Source organism: Crotalus tigris, unplaced genomic scaffold (genome assembly GCF_016545835.1).
Source record: "Crotalus tigris isolate CLP2741 ecotype Arizona unplaced genomic scaffold, ASM1654583v1 scf7180000024445.887990, whole genome shotgun sequence".
Classification (NCBI taxonomy): Eukaryota; Metazoa; Chordata; class Lepidosauria; order Squamata; family Viperidae; genus Crotalus; species Crotalus tigris.
The window spans coordinates 698,548-717,500 of NW_024100614.1; the positions used below are offsets into that span (position 1 = coordinate 698,548).

The 18,953-nt window shown below is 34.9% G+C and overlaps 1 protein-coding gene across 6 annotated transcripts in view; it reads left to right on the top strand.

Annotated features, from left to right (window-relative positions):
* Nucleotides 1-2,791: 2,791 nt before the first annotated feature.
* Nucleotides 2,792-18,953, top strand: part of CRISPLD1 (cysteine rich secretory protein LCCL domain containing 1) — a 46,624-nt gene continuing 30,462 nt past the window's right edge. For 2 of the 6 annotated variants that reach the window (XM_039332086.1, XM_039332092.1), the window contains exons 1-2: nucleotides 6,316-6,826; nucleotides 8,246-8,562. In XM_039332086.1, coding sequence (XP_039188020.1) covers nucleotides 8,311-8,562 — 252 coding nt within the window. In that variant the 5' untranslated portion in view covers nucleotides 6,316-6,826; nucleotides 8,246-8,310. The other 4 variants (XM_039332089.1, XM_039332091.1, XM_039332090.1 and 1 more) reach the window with 4 other exon arrangements.

Consider the following 18,953-nt stretch of genomic DNA (forward strand, 5'->3'; position numbering starts at 1 on the left):
GTGAAAGAAAAGCATTCTGTTCTGGCAGACATCACTGAAGGAAGCATGCTATCCTGCCTGCCTACTGTACTCTCTGTCCAAAATCCAAGTCAGTTTGTCCTAGTCAATGTCTGCAACATCTTAGCTACCCAACCATTGTCTGCCCACTGTTCAACTTTTCCAGCAGCATGCTATCAACACTAAACTTATACAACAGTAACAGGCACTGCTGACTTCACTTTTATAAATCTTCTACTCCGTCTTTGTTGTACATACAGTGAAGTATGAAATCCCTCCCAAATATTAATGGAAAGCATTTAAATAGGTGTACGTGAAAAATACTCACAACGAGTATTTTTTGAAAAAAAAAATTTATTTTCAATTTTACATTACATTCATAAAAAATACTTCAGATAAAGAGTAAAATAAATTTATACACACAACTTTCGGTATTGCTCACCCATTTCCCCCCAAACCGCATCCACCCTCTAACCTCTTCTCTCACTTCCCTCTTTCCCTCTTCTTCCTCACTCTCCCCCTCTCCTCCTTCTCCTCAACCTTCCTACTTACTTCAACGAGTAGGAGTTAATTGAAAAGTGTAAGAATGTCTGGGTTTGCTACCTTTTTTTCCAACGTTTAAAGTTGTTTCAGTATATTCTTGCAGGTTTATTTATGAATCTGTTCAGCAAAGTAATCAACTTTTTGCTTAAATATAATGCATTTAGTATTTTGAAGTAGCATGTTTTCAGTGTGGGAGTTCTCATGAGGAAAGTGAATGTTTTATGTAGGCAGGTTTTGTGGTTGTGCCACTGTGGGACTGTGGTTTTGGTGGTGATTACTAGTTCTCTTCATTGCCTAACATGCCTCTTTTACCACTTAAACAAGCAAGCTGATGTTGTGGTGAGGCTAACAGCCAAAGGATAACGAGTCAAGTCCTATCAATATACAGAAAGCAATTCTGTATATATATTTTTCTTAGCATATCAAGCTATAAATAGTTAGTACTTTGGAAAAAGGAAACTTTGTTCAGACTTATGATTCTAGTGGAAAAGAATATGAAAATAAATAATCTTGTCTAGCAGTAATAATGCTAAATGATAAAAGGACAATTTTTTTCTGTTCGTATTTTGTAAGTTAATGTACCCAATTTATTCTTAAAACTATTCAATTATATCAGAGACATAAAATAATCTGTTTTGCTATCTTAAAGATGCTTACCACCATATATTAGAAATATAAATAGAAAAATATACTACATTGAAAATTGCTTTGCAAAAATAATATTTGGAAAGAATATGCACAAAATATACATATTAGAAAAAAGTGGCCACAAAATATTTTAAGAACTTGTAATTAAAATTCAATATGGAATTGAATGAATTTAAATCTTAACAAAATCAGATCTGATGATTTTGCTTATTTCTATAACTTCTGTTACTATACCATAATAATGAGTTTTATTTTTAGCACAATAGGGTGTTTTTGTTACTTTTTATTTCTTGATTATATATTTCCTTTTAAAAGTCATGAATAGTAACACTGAAGCACTGAGCTTCTAGTGGGGCCTAACTGTGATCTAATTGTCTCTCCAGGAATGGAGATAGCATCATGGTGGAGATCAGTGCCCAGTGGATCAAAGCTAGATCTTCAGGTAAAGGAGAGATTGTGTAATAACATACTTGTTCTCCAGACAGCACTACCTGTAAATAAACCACAAGAAATGAAAATTTTGTGGTTCACTTGCAAGTTCTGTGAAATTCCATCTATGTTCATAACCATGATGAAGCCTTTATGGACAATTACCCCAACTAAACCTAATTTCTTAGGCATATTTGGGGTTATTTTACAGGTTGAGACAGACTCTCCTTTGTTATAAATAGCAAGTTTCATTTTTTTTCTAGATTACAAAATTTAAAAATGTAATAATATTTGGTAAAAACCTTAACAAGATATGATTCAAGAAAGCTTGAACTGGACAGGTATTTTTAAAATATATTTTTTTCTACAAAAGTACATTGGATTATCTGTAACTGAATTAGGCAGTTGATTTTGACATTTAATGGGAAAGTTTTTACTTATTACTAAACAATGCAGACAATTGGTGAGTTGTAGACAGTTTGGTTTACAAAACAGAAATTACAAGTAACATGAGCAGACTGTGCGTCTGACTGGAACCATAGAGATGTGGATGTGATTACAGCATTAAAGGTGCAGGAGGATAAAAGAAGAAGCGGAAATGTGCCTTTCCTTTTTTCTTTGTTTGAGACTTTCACTTTTGGATTGTAACATAATGGCTGTTTAAAACTGCTAATCCTGCTTGGTTCACACTCATGTGCTTCCCAAGGTATGCCACAGGGGGTGAGCTACTTCACACCAGAAAGAGTGGTTTTTCCACAGCATCATCCAGGGCCCTCTCCCTCCTCTGAGGGAGGGAAAGGCATTGCAATTGTGAGGTTGTGAGGTTCCAGCGCCAGCAAGATTCTAACTGTCCACACAAAGCACTGCCTCTTAACATAATGGTGACTCAAAAGGGGAGAAAAGGGTCATTAGAGTAGCCTTGGAGAAGGCTACTCTAGAGTAATTTCAGAAAATGTTAATTAACTTGGCAGAAAATTGGCTTAGTCACTTGAGACTAAATTTAGTTTTTGAAAAAAAAATAGGTGAAAGACATATAGAGATGAAATAACCTAAAAAAATGAAAAACTCAGTAAAACAGATGTCTGAAGATATAAAACAAATCAATGACAAAAGTGGGAATTTTGGAAAGTAAGAAATAAATTATAGCTAGAGAGCTAGAGACAGAGTTGACTAATTTAAATAAAACAGATTTAATATGTACAAAGTAAAAATGGAAAACAGGTATGTTCATTTGTGATGTTTTATTGAATTAATTATGTAATACAGAACAGTTTCTTCCCAATTATTCTAAATAATGTTATACCTTTACTCTTTCTCAATCTATAGATTTCCAAAGCATTGTTGATTTCTCAAGTATGACTGATAAATTTTCAGTATCTTTAAACCTTTAAAATGCCTTGAATGTAATGTTGAGCTATTTACATGGAATGTGCTTGTTCCATAATGAAATTATATCCATGTAAATTTATTGGCATTCAAGGCATCACTAAAAAAGGAAAAGCTGCTATGCAACTGAGAATGTGGAGGTCATTTTACACAGGAAAGAAAAATATTTATTTTGCATGGCTTCTGCCAGCACTGAGATGGCTAAATTCAGTTCCAAGCAAAGTCTGTAGCAGCATACTTCTATGTTGAATACAATAACAGGATTTGCTAGTTCTCACCTTTTTATTCATCCTCAGTGCTCAATTTCTGATCTTTACCTGCTTATCTATTAGATTCCCTCTTTGTCTGCATTCTGTTTATTCCTCTTGAATTCTCACTAATCTTGTTCTAGTATTTTTCTTTTGTGAAAGTATAAACTAATCATATTTTCCAAGCTTCATCAAAGCCCAGAAAAACTGATGAAAAAGTATGTATAACAAGTCTGCATTAGCTATATTCCAAGAAAGTAGTAAACAAGAATACATTCTGATAAGATAGTTCATTTCATTAAATCTCCATGTTTCCTTTTCCTAAGCTACCTGTCATTTACTTAGCACAGTTTGTTCCCTGCACTTTGATCATGTTCCTGCCAAGTCTACATTAAAAGAAATTGCTTTTCTAAATTAAAAAGATAACATTATTAAACTTTGGAATTTTGAATTTTAAAAGAACTCTTTTTGTGAACTCTTTAAAAGAACTCTTTTTGTGAACTCTTTAAAAGAACTCTTTTTGTGAACACAAAAAGTTAGATCTTTTATCCAGATTGCTAACTGGCCATTAAGAATATTATTGCCTATGTGATTAGGTGAGTGATCTCTTTAGCATCTGTGGGGGGGGGGGAGTAGAATTCTCTAATTTTACAGTATAAAGCTTCTGTGCATAGATAATATGGTAGCTTTTTTATATGTATAACATTAATAAGGATCTTAAAATGAACAGCATGGAGAAGGTAAGCCAACATTAGAAACTAATATTATTTTTAATGCAAATGTACAAATATGTACAGGGAGAGCCAATTCTATAAATATTGACACCTGCCTCGTGACTAATTTCTGATTCCTGAGAATAAGTTATGAGAACTAGAACTTTACAATTGTTTTACCTGTCATGTTAAAATGCCTAAAAAGTATCTATAGATTTTTGTGGCTTTTAAAAATCTGAATTGGATACAAGTTGCAGCAGTTACATCATTATAACAGGAAAGTATATATCAAATTTAATACCATTTGGAACATGATTTTTAAGTTACTTTATTAATGTGGCCATTTACTTTATTAATGTGGCCATCAGAAGAAATGAAACCTACAGACCAATGAGATGATTAAGGTGTGATGAAGCAAACCAAAGTAATGAAAATTAATGTAGGAATTTTCAGTTCATGGTACAAAATCTTTTGATTCTAGTAACTTGGTCAGACCACTTGCCCAGTAATGCAAAAGCTCCCAATAATTCTTTCCTAGAACAATTCAATGGCTCCCTGCTACTGTCATTCCAATTTTTGATTAGTGATTCTGTCTAGTAAATGCAATATGGTCAAAATAAAATGGAAACAAAATAAAAAGCAAAATTAGGAAGACTAACAAATGCAACTATAGTGTGTGTGTGTGAGAGAGAGAGGGGGAGGAGAGGGAGAGAGAAAGAGAAATACAAGCTAGCTAAGGAATTTGCAGGAGGAATAATGAACAAGAAAGGTGACTAGGAAAAAAAACTTGTAGAACTGAAATGTAAAAACATGAATGTAGATCTATAAATGGTTTGGTGATTCATAATTCTATTTCATATTTAGATTACTTCAAGTATCTTTGACTACCATCACTATTAGATAGTAATGAAAATAGCTTTAAAAATCTGAAATAATTTTAATTGCATGACAAAATCTTAAGCAATAATGGTTGGGAAAGTCAATCCATTTTCAGAGACAACAAAACAATTGTTATGAATGATTCAAACTATAATTGAATCTAAACAATGTAGAATTAATACTTGTTCATAAACATTCAATTCCAGATATTGCTCAGAGATAGCACTTTCCTGATTTAGCAAGTCGATGACGCATAGCTCTGTTAGAACAGTAGGTAGAAGCTATAGTTAAGAGATGTTTGCCCTTCTACTTAGACAGTTGCAACTCTTTTGGATTGGTAAGCCTTGGTGATAATGACTCATGCACCTACCACGTTTTGGCTACTGTAATACATTCTTTGTGGATCTGCTTATGCAAATAACTCAGAAACTATAGCAGGTACAGAATATAACAGCTTGTTTGTTGGGAAAAGAAGCTATTACAACTATTATACCATATACGCTTGTTATTGTACTGGTTGCTAATAGCTTTCTTAACCCAATTCGAAGTGGTCATTTAAACCTATAAAGAACCTCACAGTGTGAGTTACCTTGAGAATCATTTCATCCCATTCTTCTTGTCTTATGAACTCATCAAGAGAAGAGATACTTAGGATGCCAGCTCCACAGAGTTGAAGAAACTGGACCTGATGACAGACTTTCTCTATGGTGATCCCAACATTTTGGAAATCCTCTGCTGTCAGAGATGAACCTGGCCCTTCACTATAGTGCTTCCACAAGGCACTTAAAATTATACATTGCTCAGGTGAGCTGTTGAATTTTTAGTAAAGATGTCAATCCTTGGGTTTGCAATTGTTGATCTGGGAGTGATAATACTGGTAATATTGTTTGTGTGTTCTGTTTTTCATGGGATGTATTCTGTTATGTGAGGGGTAATGTATAAATTTTAATACATAAGTCAGTGACATCATACTCATTAATCAATAGGTCATACTTACTAATTATTGTTTTTCACCATCCAACAAAACTATATTGCATTTGCTATAGGAACGATGTACATGGGAAAATATAACATTGTCATTTACTAAATTAGATGTCATATATTAAGGTAGACTTTAACCAAGGATTGTTATTATGTCATAGTGTTTAAATGGGACACAGGGCAAATCATTACATTTTTATATTTAATTTTACTGTAAAGATAAATAATATAACAGAATCCTGCAAACATATCTTGAAGATCATTACGTGGCTTTCAGTTAGTCACATTCTCGGTCTAACCTACCTGAGTAGGTTGTTGTGAGTATAAGATGGGCAAGATGTATGTTCTGTAAAATCAGACTATACATGTAATCAATAATCAACACACGGGGAAGCAACACTATGCATCAAGTGCAACGTGACCTTGGCTCCATTTCTGTGCCATAACATTTCGGTTGAAACCTCTTCAGATTCTCCTCCATCCTTTCAGCCTGAATAATTCCCCACTGACCTGTCTCTGAGAAGACTCTGAGTGACATTGGACCAGCCTCTCACCGAACACCCTGGCGTACGGGGGAAGGGAGAAATGAGGATGGTGGTTGGTTACAGACCATTCCCCGCCTGGGGTACTGGGGAGGAGTGAAGAGCCCGGGCGCGTCACGGTGGGTGTGCGCGCCTCGGAGCTTGGGATAAAGGGCTGGCAGCGAGAGGCGCTCCGCTCCCCAGCAGCCGGCTACCCTAGAGGTGCGAAGTTCTCCCGTGCTGTCGAGGGAGAAGGAAGACTAAGAGACACCACATAGTCAAAGCGCGGATAAACGACTGCGGAACTGCGGAGAAGTGCCACTTGGGCACAAACTTAGGAGCGCACAAGTTGGCAGCAGACGCCTAAGGGCTCCTAGCAGAGCCGGAGGTAGCCCGCCCTTTTCTACGACTTGGCTGCAAACTTCAACGACCTTCAAAACTGTGTAGTTCCACCGCGATCCGCTCTCGAAAGAGGCCCGAGGTAAGACGCTTCCTTCTTTGCTGCAAACGTGCGCGTGCGCACACTGGCCAAAGTCCCAATTTCCAGCGCGATTCTTTTTCTGCCGGCTGTTTGCATCCCCGTGAAAGAAAGCAGTCCTTTGAACCCAGGGGCGAAACTGCTTGTGAATTTTTAGCTTCTCTCCCACCCGGTGGCCTCCCTGGAGTTCGGCGTCGTTCCCAGAAACAGAAAAGAAGAGTCATTGTCCCAGGCAGTAGGAACTCGTTGGCTCTTGCGAACAAGATAGAGAATAAAAGAGAATTGGGGGTGGGTGGGTATTGAGGGACGTTGATCCCTCTATCAGAGTTGTTGAAATCTACCGATTTTAAAAAAGTATCTTATAATTTCTTATAATAGGGATGTGATTATGCAAGGCAAGGGAAAAGACATTAGTCAAAGGTACATAAAACCTGCCTCTTTTATTTTTCACCGGTTTGTAGGATTGTGTCCACTTTCCATTTATTAATGAAATGGTTGTAGGTTCCATTGATTTCTGAGAGAATTGAATCTTCTTTATTGCAGGTACACAAAACAAATCTTATTACTTTTCTACTACAGTTTAGAAAGAACTCTAAGTAATTTTTTTTGGTGAGGGGGGAAGGAAGGGGGTGGCTTGTAATTTTTGTCAAACACCTTGAATATGAATTGTGACTAAAGGTTTGAAAACACTCATGAATGTTGTTATACAGAAAATATTAGTTCTAAAAATAGAACGATTTCGTTCAAATTTACATAAAGTTCAGATTAGTGTTAAATATACTTTTGTGTCTCAATGAAACTCCCAAAACCTCTTATCAGAAAGTCCTCTTTATCCAATGTAGATAAAAATTTAAGTCAATTTAAATGTCGCTGAGTAATGGGTTCATGTATCATTAATTAAAGAAAACCAAATTTGGGATAATTTAACCAGATTGGAAACCACTGAGTTAGAGAGTTTATCACAAATTTAAATGTCTTCTGACTGACTAAAAGGTAGAAATATGACCTGTAATGTTTTGTAAATAAATGTGTTTGGCTTGCAACCTAAAATGATTATTTTTTTTATAAAAATATTTTTCTGCAGACCTCCTTAGATAAGGTATTTTCCTTTTTATGCTTTAAATTCATAGTTAATTTTAAGTTATAAAACTTATTCAGAAGAGATCCTTGGAAGACAGTATAATTGTCAGTTAATTATATAGTTTTTTTCTTTTCTAAGTGCTTTCGTAGGAAATATTGGTTTCTGTCAAATAGAGCCACAGTTATGCATTTAAGTAGTCCAACATAATGCTAGTGAATGGAGATGAAGATATTGCCATTCAGAATCAATGCAAATATGGTCTCTTTCCTCTTTGGTTATGATGCTGAAACAGCTGTACTTTCACTGCTGCAAAATAGCTTGACTCTCTTTTGCCATTTTAGCCAACAGATCTGAAAGACGCCTTTGGTTTGGAATTAACTCAAGAAGAGTTTTGACATCGTTCATCATGAACAGTGAAGAATGGTTTAGAGTAACTGCTTTGCTTGTCATAGCTCAAGCAGTTTCTACTATGGTGCTTCCCAATACAACAGTATTTGAGGACATGCTGGAAAAATACATGGATGAAGATGGTGAATGGTGGATTGCAAAGCAAAGAGGAAAAAGAGCTATCACTGACAATGATATGCGAAGTATTTTGGATATTCATAATAAATTACGGGGTCAAGTTTATCCACAAGCTTCCAATATGGAATACATGGTAAGGGTGTATTGTTTTCGTCTTCAGAAATTGTGTGGAGGGAATAGGCATGGAGAAGAACAAAATGATAGAATGATTTCTACCTTTGAACAACATAGAAATATTATCTACTTGATGTTATATATGCTTTACAGTGTTTTCTATTTATCTTTCATGAAGTTATAAAAACAAAGCAGCACTTTCTTTTCATATCAATTTCATAGTTTCTTCCAGAAATGCTAAAATGTTTTCTCAAATTCACATTTTTAAAGTTATATTATTAGGCAATTGGGTCATCCTTTCAGAGATATTTAGTTATCTAAACAGATAGACAGAATGATCATGGGTGGGCATAAAAGGCAGTGGGAATAGGAGTCATTTTCATTTTCCTGTTGGCTTCCCCATTTACTTTAATTTTGGGAAGCTGGCAAGAAGGGTGGGAAATTATGATCACATGACCATGGCCGACTGGTGCGCTGCAGTGGTTACAACTTTGTGCAACTATGAGAACTTAGTGGTGAGGAAAAAGACAGTTGATAATTAGACTAAGAACAGAAAAAAGAGAGAACTAGTATATGTGGACAAAAAGGAAGGAAGGAAGGGAGGGAAAATGGGTAGAAAGGAAAGAAAGAAATGAGGTGGAGAGAGAGACTGTTAGCATTTGTGACATAGTAAAATTTTTGAATAAAGAGTAAAAAGGATGAAGTATTGAATGGAATGAATGAAACTAAAGTGTGTTTCTAAGAGAAAGGAGAAGGATGTAGTAGATTGAATAGGTTTGATCTTACAGAGTGGAATTGATGAATATATTCATGGAAATGAAAATGAAATATGCATGAGAGTTAAACTATATTACAGGGAAAACCAATTGGTTATTATTTAGATGGTAGTGTAGGAACCAGTAGGATTGCGTATGTTAGTGATAAGGTGTATACATTAATGTATGCATGCATTACTCTATGCACAGAACAGACAGGTTTTCCCAGATCCAAACATTGTTATATTCCTGTGTTGACCCAGAAATTCTGTTGATCTGGGAAGATCAGTAGCTGAGCTGGCAGGAAAGAGCATAAAGGAAAAAGGGAAACCAACTTAATTTCTGAGCCATAGTGTCTTTAAGAGCCATGGTGGTGCAGTGGTTAGAATGAAGTATTGCAGGCTAACTCAGCTCAATGCAAGGAGTTTGATTCTGACCCGCTCAAGGTTGACTCAACCTTCCATTCTTCCGAGGTCAGTAAAATGAGGATTCAGATTGTTGGGAGCAATATGCTGACTCTTTAAACCACTTAGAGAAATCTGTAAAGTACTATAAGTCTAAGTGCTATTACTATTGGTATTTAAGATATGGAACAAAATATATTTACTGTCTTGTGCATACCTCTAAGTTGGTTATAATTGCATGCTACACTCTAGTGAATGGTGATAACAAATGGATGAATCATAGGTTTTGGGAAAATTGGCTTAAGGAAAATATTTTAAAGGAAAAATAATTCTGTTAGATGACATAACCAGATAGGTCAGACTGAAAGAGTATATAAAAATGATTGGGCCAGAAATCCTAGAATGAATAAGAATGGTGACTGGTGAGTATTTATTAAAAATATTGTTTGAATTTAATACAAAATTTAACTTTGCATATTGTAAATAATTTAATATAAATCTAAAAGTATTACTAATTTGCCTATTTGCAATGAAACACCAAGAGAACCAATGAAACACCAAGAATGCAAAGGAGATGAGAGTTTCTAAATATGGGACAGACCATTATTTGGTAAAAGTGGATAGTAAACATATGTAAGAAAAGGAAAGTGAAAGAAATAAGTGGTGGAATGACTGTAGAAAAAGAAAGATAAGTCATGTATGAAGTTTTAGAAGATAGATAAATCTTTCAGTATAATGAACACAAAATGCATAGAAGGAAAAAGTATATGGCAGCTGCATGAAAAGAATTACATTACGAGAGCTTCCGGTGGGAGGCGACGGCGATGGCGGCTAGCTTTTAGCCGTCCAGCTGGGGAAGTGTCAGAGCTGCGGAGCGCAGCGCGCATCAGCTGGCCCGCGGCTCGGAAATCCCTTCCCGGGCAAAGGGAAGGGATAGAGAACGCAAGAGTAGAGGTAGAACCCCTGAACCCCCTCTGGATTTATTTCTAGAGGGGGTGAAAGGAGTGTTCCCTCGGAGCTCTTGCTGATCTCCGCCTCCCAGCTGTTTTTGCTTCCTTGGAAGCAAAAGAAACCGCCGCTTCTATCTCCGTGTTTACAGCATTTTGGTGAGTAATTTTTAAACGGACGGAGCAGTTTAAAGGATTTTTTGTTATATTTTAGGTGTTTATTTTTTTTTATCTTTTGATTTTTACTATTTTTCCTCCTTTTCTTTGTTATACTAGTGAAAGGACTTAAGATGGCGTTTTGAAAGTGTCGGAGTTTTTTTTTCCTTTCTCTTTTGTTTTACTTTCCCTTTTTAAGGATTGTTTTTTGCTTTTGCTTTTGCTTTTGGCTTAGAATTTTTTCTTTTGAATTGTTTGCTCTTTTACTACTTATTCTTGGGATTTATTCTGGACTTTTAATGATTATAGTTTGTCTCTTTTTAAAAATTCTTTTTTTCTTTTTTTCCTCCTCCCTTTTTGGCTGGAGGGGAAAGGGAAGTGACAATTGTGCTTTTTAAAATGGCTTCAAAGAGGCAGCAGCCTTCCTCAATACCCAAGGTTATTTCTTCTCCTATAACTTCCACTGCACAGCTACAACAACAATCTAAACATGCACCACCGGCTCAGCCACCACCCTCCCCTCCTCTACCTGGACTTTCAGTACAAGAGGTTAGAGGCATAATGGGAGAGATTGTAGTTCAAATGAGAGAGGAAATGACTCAATTTGTTTCACAGATTAAATCAGAAATTAAATCTGATCTCAAAGAAGAGATAACGGGGATAAAGTCTAAATTGCAAGAAAATAATAATGAATTACGACAAGATATACTGGCAGCTGTTTCAGGTTTGGCTACTGTGGTGGTTAAGCTCGATGCAAGGCTTGAGGAAGTGGAAGACAAAGTTGACTCTTTAGATGACAAAATTCAAGACGTGGAAAGGAAGGTGGACTCCTCACAAGAAGATATTTTGATGTTTCAGTACAGACAGATGGAGTATGCTCTGAGGATTAGAGGCCTCAAGGAAGATATGAATCAAGATTTGATGGAGGTGGTTCTTAGTGATCTGGCGCTGGCTTTGGATATGGATAAAGGAGAATTACAGAGAGAAGTAGAAAAAATTTATAGACTCAACTCCTGGATTGCTAAGCAGAAGAATTTGCCCAGAGATGTGGTGATTTACTTTACAAAGAAGTCCCTGCGGAATGAGATTATACAAGCTTTTTACAACAAAAGATTTCAGATTGCCGCCCAAGATGTCATCATTCTAAAGGAAATCCCATCTAAAATTTTAAGAAGTAGGAAAGACTTTGCTTTTTTAACCAATGAGCTTAAAGCTAGATCGATGCCATTCAGATGGGAAATTCCGATGGGTATCGTTTTGAGCCATGCTGGGACACGTTACAGATTGAACACAGTTGACAAAGCTAGAGATTTCTATACTTCGGTCCTGAGTGCAGGCTCAACTTCATCTGGTCGGAAATCTTTGAGTGCTAAGGAACCTGAGCAGCAATCTGAGGCACTAGATTTGGTTTCCGCAGGGATGATAGAAGTGGCAAAGCAACGCCAAACGGAGGCTAAAGAGCAGAGGATGACTCGTGCAGCTATAAGCGTAAAGAGAAAGAGCAACGTAAAAAAGAGCCCAAAGAGAATTCTCCTGGAAGTGCATCACCGCCGGTGGGAGGAGCAAGACCCAAGAGTTATGCAACACACGCAGCTCTGTCAGAGTTTGATGGTGTCTTCTCCAGGCTGCGTGCCAAGGGAGATGGCAAAGTTTTTGACCTGGAATGTTAATGGATTGAATTCTCCTCAGAAACGGAAAAAAATCTTTTATTATTTGAAGCAACATACCAATGATGTTATTTGTTTACAGGAAACTCATATTCTACTTAAAGATCAGAAATATTTAGTTAATGCTCGTTTGGGATCTCATTTTATATCTCCTGCACCTGGGAAGAAAGGGGGAGTTGTTATATATGTCAAACAAAACCTGCCAGCTTGTCTGGTAGAATCAGATCCCCAGGGGAGATATGTGATGATTGAACTTGGTATTTATGGTAAGAAAGTACTTATAGTTGGACTTTATGCTCCAAATCAACAACAGGAACAATTTTATAAACAGTTACACCAAAAAATAACTTTGCTTGATTATAGATCAGTGGTATTAATGGGTGATTGGAATGGTGTCTTAGACACACAAAGGGATAAGAAAGGTTCCTCTCCTTTTCTTAAACAAGCAAGGCTACCTAAAGCCTTTTTTGATATGAAAGAAGACTGGGAATTAAGGGACTATTGGCGGGAACGTAATCAAGAGGAGAGAGACTTTACTTTTTTTTCTGACAGACACCAATCTTTTTCAAGAATTGACTTTTTCTTGATTACCACGGATTTGTATAATAAAGTAAAGAATGTAAAGATTTTTCCTAGATCACTGACGGATCATAGTCCAGTTTGGATGGAGTTGATTCAAGAGAAAGAGGAAAGAAGATCCTGGAGAGTTAATGAAAATTTGTTTAGACAAGAGAAGAATGTTCAAAAACTAAAGGAGTGTTTAAAGGACTATTTTGCTTTGAATATGTACAAGGGGACTTCAATGTCAATGGTATGGGATGCAGGTAAAGCATTTATGCGCGGTGTTTTGATAAAAATGAATAATTTTTATAAGCGAAATCAGATTCAGAAACGTAGAGAACTTGAAGATGAAATTAAACTAAAAGAAAGGGCTTTGATTCTAAATCCTTCTGATGAAAGTACTAAAGAATCTGTAAAGTTATTAAGGTCACAATTTAATATGTTGATAGCAGATCAAGCTGCAACCAATTTATTATTTATGAAACAAAATACATTTTGTAATGCTAATAAGCCGGGGAGATGGTTGGCTTATCAATTAAGAAAGAAACAGAGACAGAGAATAATAGAGAAAATAAATTATAAGGGTAAACTAGTTTCTCAGAAGGAATTAATTAAAAAATCTTTTTTGGATTATTATCAAAACCTATACAAATCTACTAATGTACAACTGTTAGATATAAATAAATATTTAGCTGAGGCAAGTTTTCCTAAACTGACTGAGGATCAGAAATATGAAATTAATGGTTTAATTACTAAGGAGGAAATTGCCTCAGCAATTCAACAATTGAAATTAGGGAAAGCACCGGGTACGGATGGGTTAACAGCTGTTTATTATAAAGCTTTAATGGAGGAGATGATTCAACCATTAAATGATCTTTTTAATGGTATCTTACAGGGTTTAGAGATTCCTCCTTCATGGCGTAGTGCTTTTATATCATTGATTCCAAAGGAGGATCAAGATCTTACTTTACCAAAAAATTATAGGCCTATATCTCTTTTAAACGTGGATTATAAGATATTTGTAAAAATTTTGGTAAATAGGCTTATGAGGGTGGTGCATCATCTTGTGCATAAAGATCAATCAGGGTTTATAACAGGAAGGTATATGAAAAACAATGTTAGACAAATTATTAATTTATTAGAATACTTAGATAAGAACAACCAAGTTCCTGCAGGGCTCATATTTTTAGATGCTGAAAAAGCATTTGACCAACTGAATTGGCATTTTATGCTAAGAGTAATGGAAGAAATGAATTTTGGTGAAAACATATTACAAGCCCTTAAGGTAATATATCAAAAACAAACAGCACAACTTATTGTTAATGGAGGTTTGTCGGAGGTTTTCACAATAGAGAAAGGTACTAGACAGGGGTGTCCTTTATCGCCATTGTTGTTTGTTTTAACATTGGAAATATTATTGATCAAAATTCGAGAGTCTCAGGAAATTAAAGGAATATATGTTAATAAAAAAGAATATAAGTTGAGAGCTTTTGCGGATGACTTGGTTGTTACTTTGTCGCAACCTGATTATTCTGTAGTAAACTTATTACAGTTGATTCACCATTATGGTTTGGTCTCGGGTTTTAAGATTAATGTAAATAAGACTAAAATTTTACCTAAAAATATGTCGAGTCAGGAGAAGCAGATTTTGGTTAACTCGACGGGTTTTGAGATTGTTAATAAGGTAAAATATTTGGGGGTGATGCTGTCTGTTTCTAATGCAAAATTATTTAAAAATAATTATGAAAGGTTGTGGGTCGGGGTACAGAAAGACTTGAAGAATTGGGAAAAGCTGCAATTATCCCTCATGGGAAGAATTGCAGTGATAAAAATGAATATTCTACCCAAGTTTCTTTTTTTGTTTCAAATGTTACCAATTTTGAAAAATGAGATTAATTTAAATGAGTGGCAGAAGGGTCTCAATAAATTTATTTGGGCAGGGAAAAAACCAAGGGTTAAGTTCAAAATTATGCAAGACTTCCGTGAGAGGGGTGGACTCAAGGTACCAAATTTGAAATTATATTATGATGCGGTGGTTTTAACATTAATTAGTGACTGGGTAAATTTGACAAATTCTGAGATACTTTATCTAGAGGGATGGGATTTACTTTATGGGTGGCATGCCTATTTAATATTTAATAAAAAAATAGATTGGGCTTTTAAATCTCATATTTTAAGAATTTCTTTACTTAGGATCTGGAGAAAATATTATAAAAGTGATTTTAAAGTACCATTATGGGCTATACCTTGGCATGCGATAGAAGGAATAAAAAGAGGGGTTAAAATGGATATGGTGTCTTATAGACAGTTACTTAAATGGGATGGACAAAACTGGCAATTAAAATCACGGGAAGAATTAGCACAAGAAAATTTTACTTATTCTTGGTTCCAATATAGGCAACTACTAGATAGATGGAAGATGGATTGTAAGGTGGGTTTTCTTAGAGAAGATGAAAATCTTATTAAGCAACTGAAGGATCAAAGACAAACCCACATTAAGAGAATTTATGGGGTTTTAGTTGAATTGGACTCAGAAACGGAACTAATTAAAGATTGTATGATTAGATGGGCGCAGAACTTTGGTGAGCCAGTTTCATTGGACACCTGGGAAACTATTTGGGTGAGAAATGTCAAATTTACTCAAGCACAGAATTTAAGGGAGAATTTTTATAAAATGTTTTATAGATGGCACCTTGATCCACAAAAAATGTCTTACATGTACCCTGACGTGCAACCTAAATGCTGGAGATGTGGTTATAAGGAGGCTTCCTATTATCATATTTGGTGGTCATGCAGAGAGATAAAAGCATTTTGGATCAAAATATGGTGGAATATCCAGAGAATTTTTAGAAGGAGGGTAAAATTTACTCCGCAATTATTTTTGTTAGGTATTGTTACAGATTGTGATACAAAGGAGGTTGTATTGATGTTAAATTTGATCACAGCCGCGAGGCTGTTAGTTGGACAATATTGGAAGAAGGAATCTTTGCCTACATTGCAGGAATGGTTTTTTAAAGTAGCTTATCTGGCGGAAATGGCAAAGATTTCGGCTTTCTTAAAGCAACAAACGCAAGAGAAGTTTTTTGCTATCTGGGACAAATGGATAAAATTTATACAATTTAGATTGGGTATACAAAAATATCATATAGCTTTTTCATAAGTTTTATTTTTATATATATTATAGATATCTTTTTTATATATATAAATATAAAGTTTTTAATTTAATTTTTATTTTTTTTTTATTATTTCTTAAGCCTATATTCTGCTCTGGGAAGCTCAGGGGGGGGGAAGGGAGGGTTTTTGGGAGGGGTGTGGGGTGGGGTTTTTTTTTTTTTATATGTATTGTTTAATTTTTTTTTCTTTTGTATATGTTGTTTTTTGTTCTGTATTGTTCTTGTTTTTCTTGTAAAATTTATAAAACTTTTAATAAAAAAAAAAAAAAAAAAAAGAATTACATTACCAAATGCTACAGAAGTGAGTGAAATTTTGCTAGCAAAATATTCTTTGTGAAGTTCCTTGTTAAACAAAGTTCTTTCAAGTTCTTGTGAAATTTACAAAGTTCTTTGTGAATTTATGTGTAAGAAATTGGGATGAAAAAAAATACATAAGAATTTGCTGCAGAAATGAAGATTGTATAATATGTATGAATAGAAAAATATTGTTGGAAAGAATATTGTCAAAGAACAAGGAATGGGTAAGATTGAAAGAAGCAACAACAACAAAAAAGACAGTGTGATCTTCAGGGTCTTAAATAATTGCTTTGAAAATTAGTGAAGAGGGTTAAACAAGAGACCTCCAGCGGACTGAATAGAATTAAAAATAAATGTGGTAAAATAATGTGGGATAAAACTGAAGTAAGGAAAGGGTTATTTCATAGATACCTATGGGAAAATCAGTGATACGTTGAAAAGTGCAATTTAAACAAACCCCCAAAAAGAAATGATAAAAAGAAAGTCATAAATATTGTGAGAATGTTGAGAAATGGAAAGGCTGCATGTGTTGATGGTATAAGTGAGAAATGTTGAAATATAGCATTTGGAGTTGCTATGAGATTTAGTTAATATATATGTGAAGATAGTGTTTGTTTCTCATGACTGGAAGAATGCCATTATTGTTCTATAGCAGTGACACTGAAAGTGTGATTCAAAAGTCATTAGTAGTCTGCAGATGTCTACAAGACATCCAGTGCACTTTCCCCACATTCTTGGGCCAGACCCGGTTCACAGACTCACCTGGTGAGTGTTCATTGCTGCATTGCTTTCTGCCTCCAAATGACAACACTAGAATAAATTTGTGACTGGAAATTGTCATTGATGTATTAAAATTACAGTACAGATAGCTGTTTGAATACATTCATAAATCAGGCAAGAGTGGATTGGTCAATAACAAGTACAATAGCAAGAACGATAACTGAATGACACAATCAGCTCAAGAATAAAAGAATATCTAAAAACAGGCTTTATTGAACTGAAGATCCATTCATCCTTGGTAGCTAAATAATCATATTTTGGAACAGGAAGCTTGTAGTCAGAATTATTGTAATGACATGGAATATATGAGTTAAGTGATAAATAGTTAATTTTGGTTTAAAGTTTTAGGACAAAATTTAATTTAAAAAAGCACTTAAAAATGGCAAAAATTGGAAGGGCAATATAATAATCTTGCTTTCCCCCAAATATGAACCTGCCGGCTCTTAAAGATAAAAAGGAGAAAATATTTTGGGGAATAGTCTCTTAATTTTATAAATGTTTAGTTAGTCCACAATTGCATAAAATATAAGATATTCTTTATACCAGTGTTAAAGTAACAAGCAATAAAATAAAAACTGTAGAGATATTTTTAGGAAATGTATTTTGGAAGGAGTTTGGAAAAAGTCTGATTAAAATGATATATAATTATGATAGTGAGCAATATTTGAAAAGTAAATGGCAGTTACGTAGTAAGTTGGCAGATGCAATCCAGATTTTTCCTCTTTAACAGCTTACTGTGAAATGAATGAATGTAGGAGAGCTTATTGTATATATGCTGATTTTAAAAAAGTATGATATGTATGAGTAGGCTTTAATAATGGAATGTTTTGTGCCATATAAAACTGAAGGTTGGTTGTGGAATGTAATAAGATATTATACAATAGAAATAAACTATGTACAAGAATTATTTATATGCGTACCCTGGCTCAACACTGATTAGGGTGAAAGATGTAAATAAGTGCTTTCCCTTTGATTGTTTAGAATATGTAGGCTGATGATGTGTCTTTTGTATGCAGAATAAGTTGTGATGTTGACTGAAAGCACAAATTATTTTTAGAGAATTTTAGATAGACTGTTTCATGCAAGGAAAATGAATAGAAAGAAAATGTATCAAGGTAGTTGTGTTTGGAAGAAAAAAAGCAGACTGAATGCTTGCATTTACCTTTAAATATTAGAGCAAGCAAGTGAATTTATGCCCTTTACTTGGATGTTGACTAACGGTAAAGAAGATGGAAAATGTAGAAGCAAATGCTTGTAGAAAAGAACTGGGTCTTATGCGATCTATTATGAGGAATAAAAGTTCATTAGAAGAAACAAAAATGATTGTGTATAAGCATTGGAAATGAACGATGAGCATGTGAGGAGAAAGACAAAAATAGATTGAATGTGGTGGGATTGTGTACTTGAAAAGTATCGAAATAAAAAAGGTAGGGATTCAAAAAAGAAGAGGAGATGAATGAATGTGCATAGTATACAAAAGTGAGTGACCAATATAGAGAAGAAATGTTGAGATGGCTTGGTGATATAGATGAAATAAACAGGTATTGAATCACAAAACAAATATAGGAGGATGAGTGGGTATGTTGAAAGAAAGTAGAATGGATCATAACCAGTGGAATAGCTTGCCTCGAGAAATCGTGGGCGCTCCATCACTGGAGGTTTTTAAAAAG